We start from the raw sequence: 15,630 nt of genomic DNA, 5'->3' as shown, positions 1-15,630 counted from the left end.
GCAGTAGTATAAGGCTGAATGCTAAAATGCTCATGCAAGTCTCCCACTGAATTCAATTCAGGATTTATGTGAAATTCCAAGTTACATGCGCATATCCCAAGTTAGGATCCAGCCCTATGAATTCAGGTTAGCAGACAATTTTGCTCTGTAAAGCTCTGTAAGGAGAGTTGTTTTGACAATAACAATGGTGTGATATCTCAAAAACCTTGAATGAGAGTTAAATATGTAGACCAAAGCTAGTGTTTTCAACTGTAATCAGAATGTGAAACCCTAATATCCTCACATGCAGAACCCACTTACATACTATGTTACTGCTTCATTAAATATTTCATACACAATAATCGTGGCCACAGTTGAAATATTTGGTGAAATTCCCTCTTTATTTCCCTTGGAGATGAAGTATTTTTTGTGTAACACTGATACAAGTGCAATACTGATCCCTACATTATTGTTATTTGGTTAAAAGGCTTCAAATATGATGTTATATGTAGAAAAAAATCTAAAAGTCACAATTGCACTGGAAATATACAAAATCACATTTGTGTAAAATGTGCAAACGTGAAAAGCTAACAAGTATGCAGATAGCGTACAGTATATGAAAAACAATGAGGAATGGGCAAAGACATGACAAGAAATCATTCATATTTGCACATGCACCAGGCTAAGATGAAATAACATCAGAAGTTGATTAACACTCACTCTCTCCGTAGCCTGAGTGCCAGTCTGTTTGTGCTATCATGCCAACTCCCTGTCGCTCATTATTCATGCCATGTTACGAGCAGGAAAAAGCACAAACTGATCTGGAACTAGGCTACTCTCTTGATAGGTGGTGGACAACATGCCCTCATTCAAAACATACAATAATAGTATCTTAATTTTCAATAATTACACATTATATTGCAACACGATATCAGCGCACATCGTCATAATGTCATACTATTGGAGTGGTTGATTATACCCTGGTAGTGAGTAGAATAGTGGTCTGAAACATGGATCGGAAGATGCTAATGAGCACGCACACAGACAGCTATGTCTTACTATACTAGTGAGGTCTTTTGGGGGACCAACAACTGATTTCCATTCAAAATCTAATTTTCCCTAACCTCAACTCTTAACCTAATCTTAACCTCTAACCCTAATTCTAACCCAAAATCTAACCCTAAAATAGTCATATTACAAGTGAGGACCAACAAAATGTCCTCACTTCTCTGAATTTTAGTTGGTTTACTATTATTGAGAGGACTTCTGGTGCTTACAAGTATAGTAAACATGTGTCCACACACACACAAACACACCCACTCCACTGGCCTGGTCAGACCACAGCTGATATACATTTCACCTTAGCCTCCACAAACTCCTGCCTGTCACAACAGTAGTTGTGCAGTAGTTGTGCATGTAAAAGTAAAAAGCACACTCAGTCATGCAGAACAGGTCAACAACAAAAACAACAAGAAAATAAATATACTTTCCAACAGAAAGCAAACAGGCAAACAGAGGATGATGGCTCGTAACAAAAAGAACGTACAAAAACAAGCATCTTTAGCGCAAAAAGGATGTGTTTGAGTCAAGGATTCCCATTCACAGTAATGGCTGGAATCTTCCACAGTGCAGGGGCCTGTGTGGGGTTTGGAATAGGGGAGAGGGGGAGGGCTGGAGGGCACAGAGAACAGCATGGCACTGCCAGGGATGGGGTGAAAAATCATTCCTACAGGAATCCTTAACTGGAAACGAGAGAGAAGGACCATTACTGCTTTCTAGGGGTTAACGCTAACACTGGTAGATACCACAGGAGGCTGCTGAAGGGAGGACGGCTCATAATAATGGCCGAAACGGCACTAATGGAATGGCATCAAACACATGGAAACCAGCCATTACCACAAGCCTGTCCTCGCCAATGAAGGTGCCACCAACTTCCTGTGATAGACATACTTTTTAATCAAATGACAGAATCACATTCTTCATGTTAGTGGTAAAATGTAATGTTAAAAGGAACATGCACTTAGGTTGTTACTGTTTATAGGACTTATGAGTGAATGGGGGTGGGGAGATTTAGAGTGTCTGTTGAAACTAAATTGACTTGGTATGCTAATAGACACCACACCAACTCAGTGGCCTTGTGGTTAGAGTGTCCGCCCTGGGATTGGAAGGTTGGGAGTTCCATCCCGGCCAGGTCATACCAAAGAATTTAAAATGGGACCTGATGTGTCTTTGCTTGGCATTCAGCATCAAGGATTGGGGGTAAGGTCCTGTGATAGACTAGTGTTGTCCAGGTGTCCAAGCTGACCAACGCTACAGAAACAGGAGATAGGCTCCTGCCGTTTGGGCTTGTGCAAGGCTCCTTACTTTATGGACTACCACAGATGGGGACAGCCGAATAACTATTTTGGAACCCTTTCTGTTGATGAGTGTATGGCTGAGGCTGTATGAATAGCGTATCTCTCAGTGGGTTTTTCTTTTGTATCAACAAAGAGGTGGGTGTCAAATAGCTGAAGGATCAACAACAAAAACATTGCTATAGAAAATCCTTGTACACAAGGATTGGCACTATAGCTGAACAGCGCACTAGCGTGACCCTGCAGTTTCTGCAGGACTCTGAATGTCTCTTTGTGTAGTGGCTGGGCAGGGTGGACCACAAATGCAGATTGTTGTGGTGTTGATAGTAGACATATTGTTGCCTGCATTTCTACCAGCTGCTAGAAGTTAAAATACTTATTGAAATACATTTCTAATTATAATTTGAGGACTCCCTTCTCATTTATGTGTAGAACTCACATCTGATTAACATGTATTTAAACATTGATTTATGTGCTTTTTGTCATTGGTTACCAGGGGAACAGTTGAGTATGCAAGCCTTACCAGGACAAGATGCCTCATGCAGCATGCAGCAAGTGGAGGAGTTAACTGTAAAACAGCATGGATGAACATAGGTGACACATGTACTCACAGGAGAAATATGGTGCATTCAAGACAACTTGGAAACTAGGAACCTCAGAGTTAAATATGTTTTTTTGTGTAGAGCTTTCTATTGGCTGATTTAGATATTTTCAAAGTGGGAAACTTGGGCCTCATCTTTCTACAACCAGTTTATACGTCGGAAATGTCAGTTTCCGAGTTGTTTTGAACGCGGCAACACATACACATGTCACATCTACACCACTCACTAAAACATGCCATGCTCATGTCCTTTGGTTCCTGAACAAAACATTAATTTGTAGCATAAGCTATCTACAGGCTTATATTTTGCACTAGATAAGGAAATAGAAAGGCTCCAAGTTTGGGATCCATAGGTTTAGCAAACGAGGAAGTATTTAACTATCATTCATTCGGCCAGTTTCTCAGACAAGATGAAGCTAGGCTTTTTAGTCTAGGTCAAGCCTTAATCTGTGTCCAGGAAACTGGCTAATAATGTTTTGATCAGTAACCCAGAGACATGAAGTGAATGGGGAGTAGAGTAAAGTGAACCATGTGAGGTGGAAAAACAGCTGCCTGGCAGGGGGAAAAGTCCAGAGTTCAGAGATAGTGGAGAGAAAGGACAGAAGAACTGTAAAGAAAATCATTTAGAATTTTAAAAAACCTTTCTCAGTGCAAGTGTCTTCTTTCTTTCTAACGGGGCCGGTGACAGGGCTCACATCAGCTTGAATACACAACCAGGAGTGATTACCAACATGAAGGGACCCACGACAACAACTCTGTCACCATGGCCCTAATACTGCAGCCCTATACTACAGATAAAACAAGCTGTAAAAATGACAACCAACATTCCTATGGCATATAGGCTTATACCAGCAGTGTCCCTAGTGTAGGGTAAATACAATCAGATTCCTGTAATACCAAGTCTAATTTAGATGAATCTGGTTTAGGATATTACTAGATATAGTGCTCTACTCTGTAGAAGAATAGCAAGTCCACCTCTATACCATAGTTATAAAGGAATAAGAGCAAAGGCTTGCTAGACTGTTAAGCGAAGCATCACGACATCTATTGCTCCTCCATTTCAAAATAATCAGTCAGTTCCGTTGATTATCACTCATCCATTAGACTGTGGAGAGAAACCACTCAGTGCTCAGTGACATTAACGGTCAGGCAAAGCGTTCCTGGAAATGCATCGACACAAGGCAAATGAAAGCTTCGATAAGGAGTTTGTCGTTTTTCTAGGTGTGGTGTGTGCCAGACTTCTTTATATCTGAGGTGCAGTGATGCAACAACAGCATACAGTGGTCCACATACATACAGCACAGAATTAAATCACATTTCTATTTTGATCAGTCCATCCCACTCTCTGTATCACCAAATACACATGCGTGGATAGGGAAGGACAGTATTACATCATTTTGGATGGCACCTATTCTAAGTGGAATGAATGACCCAGTGTTCCCCTATTATTGTATAGGCGGGGCACCCCTCATTTTGGTTAATGAGGCCCTGAATGTTGATTTGGGGGCCTTTGCGCTCAGCCTGGGAAACAATCTAGGGGAAACACTATAGTCACAATTTATCCAGTTGGTCTTTGATCCTCCTAGATCAGATTGCTCCAGTCTAGTATCCCTAAGGAATCCTCAAGTATAGCTGGGTTGTGTTCATTAAGGCAGGCAACATGAAACATGTTAAAGCGTTTCGAACTAAACATGAAAATGAGCGTTTCTCATTTGACAGGTCCAGGGAGTCCCTCCCTGTTTCAGTCTGTTCTATTCTGTTTGGGTGCCTAATGAACACGACCCTGAACACTGCCTGCTGTGTGAGTAGTAGGGAGGTGAACGCCGGAGACACTTACTTTTTCCTCTCCTTGTCCCTCTTGAGTGTGGTGGAGCCCCCTGCCTGCAGAGCCTGGGACTGTAGGAGCTCAGCGGCCATCTTTTTCTGCTTGAACCCGTTGAGCTCGTCATCCAGGGATTTCTTCTTGTCTTCCAGCTTCTTCTTCTCATCCTGGTGCAGCTTCTTGAGCCGGTCAAACTTCTCGTGCAGCTGTGTTGCGAGGGAGAAGACTTACATCTCAGATAGAAACTAATTTAGGTGTGATATCTGTAGCAAACAGAGATGTCGCACATGTAACCCTAGTTCTTCTTAGGTTGGTAGGATTGGTGATGAGATGGCAGAATTAAAGCGTTAACTAGTAACAGAGATACAGTGCCTTGCGAAAGTATTCGGCCCCCTTGAACTTTGCGACCTTTTGCCACATTTCAGGCTTCAAACATAAAGATATAAAACTGTATTTTTTTGTGAAGAATCAACAACAAGTGGGACACAATCATGAAGTGGAACGACATTTATTGGATATTTCAAACTTTTTTAACAAATCAAAAACTGAAAAATTGGGCGTGCAAAATTATTCAGCCCCTTTACTTTCAGTGCAGCAAACTCTCTCCAGAAGTTCAGTGAGGATCTCTGAATGATCCAATGTTGACCTAAATGACTAATGATGATAAATACAATCCACCTGTGTGTAATCAAGCCTCTGTATAAATGCACCTGCACTGTGATAGTCTCAGAGGTCCGTTAAAAGCGCAGAGAGCATCATGAAGAACAAGGAACACACCAGGCAGGTCCGAGATACTGTTGTGAAGAAGTTTTAAAGCCGTATTTGGATACAAAAATATTTCCCAAGCAGCACTGTGCAAGCGATAATATTGAAATGGAAGGAGTATCAGACCACTGCAAATCTACCAAGACCTGGCCGTCCCTCTAAACTTTCAGCTCATACAAGGAGAAGACTGATCAGAGATGCAGCCAAGAGGCCCATGATCACTCTGGATGAACTGCAGAGATCTACAGCTGAGGTGGGAGACTCTGTCCATAGGACAACAATCAGTCGTATATTGCACAAATCTGGCCTTTATGGAAGAGTGGCAAGAAGAAAGCCATTTCTTAAAGATATCCATAAAAAGTGTTGTTTAAAGTTTGCCACAAGCCACCTGGGAGACACACCAAACATGTGGAAGAAGGTGCTCTGGTCAGATGAAACCAAAATTGAACTTTTTGACAACAATGCAAAACGTTATGTTTGGCGTAAAAGCAACACAGCTGAACACACCATCCCCACTGTCAAACATGGTGGTGGCAGCATCATGGTTTGGGCCTGCTTTTCTTCAGCAGGGACAGGGAAGATGGTTAAAATTGATGGGAAGATGGATGGAGCCAAATACAGGACCATTCTGGAAGAAAACCTGATGGAGTCTGCAAAAGACCTGAGACTGGGACGGAGATTTGTCTTCCAACAAGACAATGATCCAAAACATAAAGCAAAATCTACAATGGAATGGTTCAAAAATAAACATATCCAGGTGTTAGAATGGCCAAGTCAAAGTCCAGACCTGAATCCAATCGAGAATCTGTGGAAAGAACTGAAAACTGCTGTTCACAAATGCTCTCCATCCAACCTCACTGAGCTCGAGCTGTTTTGCAAGGAGGAATGGGAAAAAATGTCAGTCTCTCGATGTGCAAAACTGATAGAGGCATACCCCAAGCGACTTACAGCTGTAATCGCAGCAAAAGGTGGCGCTACAAAGTATTAACTTAAAGGGGCTGAATGATTTTGCACGCCCAATTTTTCAGTTTTTGATTTGTTAAAAAAGTTTGAAATATCCAATAAATGTCGTTCCACTTCATGATTGTGTCCCACTTGTTGTTGATTCTTCACAAAAAAATACAGTTTTATATCTTTATGTTTGAAGCCTGAAATGTGGCAAAAGGTCGCAAAGTTCAAGGGGGCCGAATACTTTCGCAAGGCACTGTACCTTCCTGTATACACACATACACAAACCTCTTTCTCGGCCTCCTTCAGCTCAGCCTCCTTTTCCTTGACTCTCTGGACGAACATCTGCCTCATCTCTTCCTCTTTCTTCTGCAGCTCTCCCATGAACTCGTTCCTCTTGGCCTCGTACGTCTCCTGCAGACTGGGGTCCACACAGAAAGAGGAAAGACATAAATTATGTCATACTAATGAGTCATATATGTTAGTACTATGTCTATCATTACAGTGGAATAGAGCAGACTGCCATTTAAATCAAAATGATACAGGTGGTTGTGATTAACTAAGGGGGTGGTAGAAAGTGGAAAGTGGTGCATACCGTTTCTTCACCCTTCTCCTAAAGAGTGCTCTGGCACACTCCTCGCCATGGAGTTCAAAGCATTGGAATTATGTTAGGAATTGACTGAAGGGAGTTCCTTTATTTTTTTAAACTATTTTTTTTTAATTAAAAAAGGGTTTTCTACATGACTACAACACAAAAATAAAACGCACACTATACAAAGCATTCTTTTAGGTGGTCAACATATATTTTCCAAATTCGGTCAAACATGCCTGGTTTATGTTTCATTTTATAATATATAGTCTTATGGGATTGTAGCTAGATAGTTCAGTCCTCCTGTTTGTTATTGAAGGTGAATATAAGGCTTTCCAATTGATGGGGTTCCATTTTTTGCAGCAATTAGACCTAGAATACAAAACGTCCTCTGATATTAATCACCAATATTTACATTTCCCAACAGACATAATCTTGGAGATGGATGGATATAAATGACTAAACACAATGAAACGATAGCACATACATTGTCAGTTTACCACAGGACCACAGCATATGTAATAGGGTTCCTTTGTGCTTTTTGCATCTCCAACAGAGATGTGACATTTCTGGGCGCATTAGATGCATTCTGGCAGGAGTGTAGTAAGTCCTATGAATTATATTAAATTGCAGTAGTTTCTGTCTACCGTTGTAGGAGCAGGTATAAACGATTTCACATAATATTTTTTATTTCACCTTTATTTAACCAGGTAGGCTAGTTGAGAACAAGTTCTCATTTACAACTGCAACCTGGCCAAGATAAAGCAAAGCAATGCGACACAAACAACAACAGAGTTACACATGGAATAAACAAACGTACAGTCAATAACACAATAGAAAAGTATATATACAGTGTGTGAAAATGAGGTAAGATTAGGGAAGTAAGGCAATAAATAGGCCATAGTAGCAAAATAATTACAATTTAGCAATTAAACACTGGAGTGATAGATGTGCAGAAGATGAATGTGCAAGTAGAGATACTAGGGTGCAAAGGTGCCAAAAAAAACAATTACAATATAGGGATGAGGTAGTTGGGTGGGCTATTTACAGATGGGCTGTGTACAGGTGCAATGATCGGTAAGCTGCTCTGACAGCTGATGCTTAAAGTTAGTGAGGGAGATATGAGTCTCCAGCTTCAGTGATTTTTGCATTGGCAGCAGATAACTGGAAGGAAAGGTGGCCAAAGGAGGAGTTGACTTTGGGGATGACCAGTGAAATATACCTGCTGGAGCGCGTGCTACAGGTGGGTGCTGCTATGGTGACCAGTGAGCTGAGATAAGGCAGGAATTTACCTAGCAAAGACTTATAGATGACCTGGAGCCAGTGGGTTTGGCGACGAATATGAAGCGAGGGCTAGCCAACGATAGCATACAGGTCGCAGTGGTGGGTAATATATGGGGCTTTGGTGACAAAACGGATGGCACTGTGATAGACTACATCCAATTTGCTGAGTAGAGTGTTGGAGGCTATTTTGTAAATGACATCGCTGAATGTCAGGGCTCGGTAGGATAGTCAGTTTTACGAGGGTAAAGGACAACCTTGTGGACAACCTTTTACGAGGTTGTCCACATCTTCTAAGTCAGAACCGTCCAGAGCAGTGATGCTGGATGGGCGGGCAGGTGCGTGCAGCGATCGGTTGAAGAGCATGCATTTAGTTTTACTTGCATTTAAGAGCAGTTGGAGACCATGGAGGGAGTGATGCATGGCATTGAAGCGCATCTAGAAGTTTGTTAACTTCCTTGGGATAGGGGGCGGTATTGTGACGTCCTGATGAAAAGCGTGCCCAAAGTAAACTGCCTGCTACTCAGGCCCAGAAGCTAGGATATGCATCTATAGTTTCTAAAACTGTTAAAATAATGCCTGTGAGTATAACAGAACTGAAATAGCAGGCACAACCCCGAGGACAAACCATCCCACCCCGAGGACAAACCATCCCCCACTGATTTCAATGGCTGGCACTTTTATAATAGGGCGAAATCGTGCCTGATTGCAGTTCCTAGGGCTTCCACTTGATGTCAACAGTCTTTAGAAAGGGTTTCAGGCTGGTTTTTGGAAAAATTAGCCAGAAATTGTAGTTTTTCTAGGTGGCTCCCATTTTGGCTGTAGTGTTTCCAGTCGCGTGAATGAGAGCGCGTTCTTTGGTATTTTTCTCCGGTAAAGACAATAACGATTCTCTGTCTTAAATTGTATTGTTTATTTGCGTATTAGGGCACCTAAGGTTTGATTATAAACATTGATTGACTTGTTTGGATACGTTTATTACGTTTATTGCTAACGCTTGGGATTCATTTTGTATGCATTTTGAAGGAGGAAACCGAGTGGATTATTGACTGAAGCGTGCCAGCTAAACTGAGTTTTTATGGATATAAAGAAAGACATTATCGAACAAAAGGACCATTTGTAATGTAACTGGGACCTTTTGGAGTGCCAACAGAAGAAGATCTTCAAAGGTAAGGCATATATTATATCGCTATTTCTGACTTTCGTGTCGCAACTCCCTGGTTGAAAATGATTTGTTATGCATTTGTGTGCTGGGCGCTGTCCTCAGATAATCACATGATTTGCTTTCAGCGTAAAGCCTTTTTGAAATCTGACACTGCGGATGGATTAACAACAAGTTTAGCTTTATTTTGATGTATTGCACTTGTGATTTCAGGAAAGTTTAATATTTGTAGTAATTTAATTTGAATTAGGCACTCTGCAATTTCACCGGAAGTTTTCGAAATGGGACACTAGCGTTCCACTGATCCGCAAGAAGTTAACACAGTGTCCAAAGAAGGGCCAGAATTATACAGAATGGTGTCGTCTGCGTAGAGGTGGATCAGAGAATCATCAGCAGCAAGAGCGACATCATTGATGTATACAGAGAAAAGAGTCGGCCCGAGAATTGAACCCTGTTGCACCCCCATAGAGACTGCCAGAGGTCCGGACAACAAGCCCTCCGATTTGACACACTGAACTCTATCTGAGAAGTAGTTCAGTCATTTGAGAAACCAAGGCTGTTGAGTCTGCCGATAAGAATGCGGTGATTGACAGAGTCGAAAGCCTCGGCCAGGTCGAGGAAGACAGCTGCACAGTATTGTCTTTCATTGATGGCGGTTATGATATCGTTTAGGACCTTGAGCATGGCTGAGGTGCACCCATGACCCGCTCGGAAACCAGATTGCATAGCGGAAAAGGTACGGTGGGATTCGAAATGGTCGGTGATCCGTTTGTTAACTTGGCTTTCAAAGACTTTAGAAAGGCAGGGTAGGATAGATATAAGACTGTGACAGTTTGGGCCTAGAGTGTCGCCCTTTTGAAGAGGGGGATGACCACGGATCTCAGACGATACAAAAGAGAGGTTGAACAGGCTTGTAATAGGGATTGCAACAATTGCGGCAGATACTTTTAGAAAGAGAGGGTCCAGATTGTCTAGCCCAGCTGATTTGTAGGGGTCCAGATTATACAGCTCTTTCAGAACAGCAGCTATCTGGATTTGGGTGAAGAAATGGGGGAGGTTTGGGCAAGTTGCTGTGGTGGGTGCAGAGCTGTTGACCGGGGCAGGGGTAGTCAGGTGGAAAGCAAGGCCAGCCATTGAAAAATTCTTATTGAAATGATCGATTATCATAGATTTATCAGTGGTGACAGTGTTTCCTATCCTCAGTGCAGTGGGCAGCTGGGAGGAGGTGCTCTTATTCTCCATGGACTTTACAGTGTCCCAGAACTTTTGGGAGTTTGTGCTACAGGATGCAAATTTCTGTTTGAAAAAGCTAGCCTTTGCTTTCCTAACTGCCTGTGTAAATTGGTTCCTAACTTCCCTGAAAAGTTACATATCGCAGAGGCTATTCGATGCTAATGCAGTACGCCATAGGATGTTTTTGTGCTGGTCAAGGGCAGTCAAGTCTGAAGTGAACCAAGGGTGAAGTGAACCTATATCTGTTCTTAGTTGTACATTTTTGGAACGGGGAATGCTTATTTAAGATGGTGAGGAAAGCAATTTTAAAGAATAACAAAGGCATCCTCTACTGACGGGATGAGGTCAATATCCTTCCAGGATTCCCGGGCCAGGTTGATTAGAAAGGACTGCTCGCTGAAGTTTTTTAGGGAGCGTTTGACAGTGATGAAGGGTGGTCGTTTGACCGCGAACGCAGGCAACGAGGCAGTGATCTCTGAGATCCTGGTTGATGACAGCAGAGGTGTATTTAGAGGGCAGGTTGGTCAGGATGATATCTAAGAGTTTACGGACTTACGGAGTTTACGGGCCGTGTTTACGGACTTAGGGTTGTACCTGGTAGGTTCTTTGATTATTTGTGTGAGATTGAGGGCATCCAGCTTAGATTGTAGGACGGCCGGGGTGTTAAGCATATCCCAGTTTAGGTCACGTAACATTACAAACTCTGAAGATTAATGGGGGGCAAATCATTCACATATGGTGTCCAGGGCACAGCTGGGGGCTGAGGGAGGTCAATAACAAGCGGCAACAGTGAGAGACTTATTTCTGGAAAGGTGGATTTTTAAAAGTAGAAGCTCGAACTGTTTGGGCACAGACCTGGATAGCATGACAGAACTCTGCAGGCTATCTCTGCAGTAGATTGCAACTCCACCCCGTTTGGCAGTTCTATCTTGGCAGAAAATGTTGTAGTTGGGAATGGACATTTCAGAATTTTTGGTGGCCTTCCTAAGCCAGGATTCAGACACGGCTAGGACATCAGGGTTGGTGGAGTGTGCTAAAGCAGTGAATAAAACAAACTTAGGGAGGAGGCTTCTAATGTTAACATGCATGAAACCAAGGCTTTTACGGTTACAGAAGACAACAAAAGATAGCGCCTGGGGAATAGGAGTGGAACTGGGGACTACAGGGCCTGGGTTAACCTCTACATCACCAGAGGAAAAGATAAGGATAAGGGTAAGGCTAAAGGCTATAAGAACTGGTCGTCTAGTGCGTTGGGGACAGAGAATAAAAGGAGCAGATTTCTGGGCATGGTAGAATAGATTCAGGGCATAAAGTACAGACAATGGTAAGGTAAGATGTGAGTATAGTGGAGGTAAACCTAGGCATTGAGTGAAAATTAGAGAGGTTTCATCTCTGGAGGCACCCTTTAAGCCAGGTGAGGTCTCCGCATGTGCATGGGGTGGGACAAAAGAGCTCTCTAAGGCATTTTGAGTGGGACTGAGGGCTCTACAGTGAAATAAAACAGTAAGAACTAGCCAAGGCAGCAGTAGACAAGGCATATTGACATTAGAGAGAGACATAAAGCAAACACAGGTGTTGATCAGGAGAGCTAAGACAACAACGGGTAATTGGCGATGAATGGGCGGGCGGGTTAATTAGGTACATACAGGACCTGAGTTTGAGGCTGGGGCCGACAAGTAAACAAAAAGAGGTACCGTGTTATTGAAACAGTCCAGAGGGCATCAGCTGTGTAGCTGAGTGATCATTGGGTCAAAGGGTCAAAGGAGCAGCAATAGGTGAGTCAGGGTGCAGTTCTGTAGTCACTACTACGCTAGGCGAGCAGGGGACACATCGTTCAGAAAAGCTAGCGGGCCGGGGCTAGTAGATAATTCTTCGGCGACATCGTAACAGAATAGCCTGTTGAGACCCCCTCGGACAGTTACGTCGGTAGACCGGTTGTGATGGATCGGTGGGGCTCCATGTCGGCAGTAAAAGGGTCCAGGCCAATTGGCAAAATAGTTATTGTAACCCAAGAATTGGCTGAAGGACCTCTTTGGCTAGCCGGGAGATGGGCCTAGCTCGAGGCTAGCTCCAGGCTAACTGGTGCTTGCTTCGGGACAGAGACAATAGCCAGGAGTAGGCACTCGGGTAGCAGCTAGCTAGCTGCGATAATCCGGTGTAAAGGTTCAGAGCTTGCTGGAATCCAGAGATGTGGTATGAAAAAAGCAGTCCGATATGCTCTGGGTTGATATCGCGCTGTGCAGACTGGCAGGAATTGACCGGGCTGAGGCTGGCTGATGTCCGAGTTAATGGTGATGACCGCTAGCACTGGCTAACTGACTACTAGCTAGTAGCTAGTTAGCTGGCTAGCTTCTAATGGAGGTTCCAGTTCCAAAGTGTAAAAGAATTGCAGATCCGTACCACATTGGGTGAGGAGGGTTGCAGGAGAGGATGTTCAGTCCGTAGATGGAAATTGAGATTAAAAATATAAAAAATATATACGAAGAAAACTATATATACATGGGACGGGACAGGACAAATAGACATCCGACTGCTATGCCATCTTGGAACATATCTGTGACCAATAGTTCTCCTCAATGTCTTCCTTTAGATCTGTTTCCCATGGTTTCCATCTAGGTTCTGAACCATCTGGTAGAGTTTAAATCAACCCTTGATATAACTTGGCAATCAACTTCTTTAGCGTAGCAGCCTCTTTCCGTATTTTTTCTATGCTAGAAGCCGTCGGTTCATCCAGATTCTGTTGAAGTGATTGAATAAGCTTTCTGAATGGAAGAACTTAAAAGAAATCGGCCTTGGATAATCCAAGTCTTTCTTGTAATTGATTGAATTAGTAGAGATCCATGTTCAAAATTCATAATGCCACTTTGGAACAAGGACTTAAAGGTGTTATCATTAAACACTGGAGGTAAGGTGAGGTTATTCCAAATAGGGGTGCCTGGCGATATTTGTTCTTTCCACCTCATGAATTGATGTACATTTTCCAAAACATTAATGACATTGAGAATCATGGACTGTCTGTTTTTAGTAGTGAATATATTTTAGATCACAACGTATTACATGTACGGCTTCAATAGTCCTCCATGGATAGGAGGATAGACTGATTTCCATTGTTTAAGTGAAAGCAGTTGTACAGCCCAGTAATACATCTTCCTATGAGGTAGTCCAAGACCTCCAGCTTTCTAGAGGAAGTATTAAACAGTCAATGTGACTCTTGAGGTCTTTCCATTCCAATTAAAGTTGGAGAGCAGGCCATTTTATTTTAAAAAGTTGGATGGAATTGAAACTGACAGGGCCTGGAATAAATACATCAACCTTATTAATATATTCATTTTGATTATGTTGACCCTATGCATCATAGAGAAAGGGAGAGATCTCCATCTCTGAACATCGGATTCAACCTATCTATTAAAGGAGAGTAATTGATTTTATATGCCTCCTCCAGACTGCATGGTATCAGTACACCCAGGGATGTCATATGTCTTTGTCTATTTCCACTTAGATGTATTTTCTAAGCTTGAGAAGTCATGATTACAAATGGGCATTATTTCAGTTCTCCCAATTTACTTTGAATATGGACACAGCACCATGTGTCCAACAGTAATAAAAGCATGTCAGAGAATATTCTGGTTCAGATCAATAAAGTAAAATGTAATCTGCATACAATGATGTCACATGTTGATCTCCACCAATCTCTATGCCCCGGATTGAGCCATGAGCTCTAATTATTGTTGCTAGGGGTTTTGTGGCTAAAGAAAATAAATAACCAGACAAAAGTTTTCCCTGTGGAGGCAGTTTACACCATTGTAAAATCCACGACAAGGAGTGTGCAGCAGGGTGGAGAATCGGGACGCAGTCTCTGAGGGATGTAGGGAGTTAAGAGGAAACAGGAAGTAAGGAGGAAATATGGAGAGAAGCAGCCTCACCTGAAGGGTTTGCAGTCGGGGTCTGTGTCCTTGAAGCCCATCTCCTCCAGCTTGCAGCGACGGTAGAGCTCATAGTGTCTGGTGTGAGTCTGCTCTCTAAGATCCTCCATGTTCACCCTGATTAGCATCTCTCTCAGCTTCACAAAGTCACAGTGGTTTTCATTCTCCACTGCCGACGACACACACACACACACACACACACACACACACACACACACACACACACCACACACACCACACACACCACACACACACACGTCAGACAGCTACTACTCAACAGCGTTTAATTAAAACACTACCACTGGTTGACAACGTGGGTCAATCCATTAACCACTACAGATTGAACAAACAACAGCCATTGTAAAAGACCAGAACCACACATTCACAACTCACATAATTGCTTGTTTTAAACACATTTCTGATTAAAGTGTGATTGAAATGTGCAGGCTTGTGTAATACTCAGTGAACACTAATAACAAATGTACACAGCTCCATTCATGCCCTATGGAGGGTTCATTTCTGGTTTTAGAATCTAGCGGAGGGCCACGTAAGGTGGCCAAATAACGAATTGACAGGTGATAAGGTGTGGGAATACGGAGGAAGTGTTATATCATTTGAATATCTTGTAATTTGATATACTGAGAATACGAGATGTTTCACATTTGTATTCCTATGGTAAATCAGTGACTTACCCTGATAATGCTCACAGGTTTCATGACCTACCACTTTTCAAGTATTATTGACTCGTTTGAAATAAATCAATCCCATAGAACCCTCCGACATTTGTGACATGACTCAAGCAACCGCTGCTGTAGCTCATACAGTTATGGAAGAGTGGGCGCATGCATTGTTAAATAGACAAACTTGAATGAGATTACATAAGCAGCAGTGATAGCTTCCCTCTTGACGGTATGAATGTAGTTGTTAAGGGAGTTGGGGCGGAATGAGTGGGAGGGAAATGTTGGCCAAAAAT

At 42.6% G+C, this 15,630-nt stretch overlaps 1 protein-coding gene across 8 annotated transcripts in view; it reads right to left on the bottom strand.

Moving 5' to 3' along the window:
• Positions 1-15,630, bottom strand: part of LOC110488975 (septin-6) — a 42,060-nt gene that overhangs the window by 4,273 nt on the left and 22,157 nt on the right. For 3 of the 8 annotated variants that reach the window (XM_021561481.2, XM_021561480.2, XM_021561485.2), the window contains 3 exons: positions 14,658-14,826; positions 6,758-6,890; positions 4,772-4,962 (listed from right to left, as the gene is read on the bottom strand). In XM_021561481.2, coding sequence (XP_021417156.1) covers positions 4,772-4,962; positions 6,758-6,890; positions 14,658-14,826 — 493 coding nt within the window. Of the gene's footprint in view, positions 1-359; positions 1,722-2,856; positions 2,902-3,574; positions 3,635-4,771; positions 4,963-6,757; positions 6,891-14,657; positions 14,827-15,630 lie in introns of those variants that run through there. The other 5 variants (XR_002468504.2, XM_021561482.2, XR_005035954.1 and 2 more) reach the window with 5 other exon arrangements.

Source organism: Oncorhynchus mykiss, chromosome 14 (assembly GCF_013265735.2).
Source record: "Oncorhynchus mykiss isolate Arlee chromosome 14, USDA_OmykA_1.1, whole genome shotgun sequence".
Classification (NCBI taxonomy): Eukaryota; Metazoa; Chordata; class Actinopteri; order Salmoniformes; family Salmonidae; genus Oncorhynchus; species Oncorhynchus mykiss.
The sequence above is the reverse complement of the archived record's forward strand: the minus strand, read 5'-3'. Positions and strand labels throughout refer to the sequence as shown.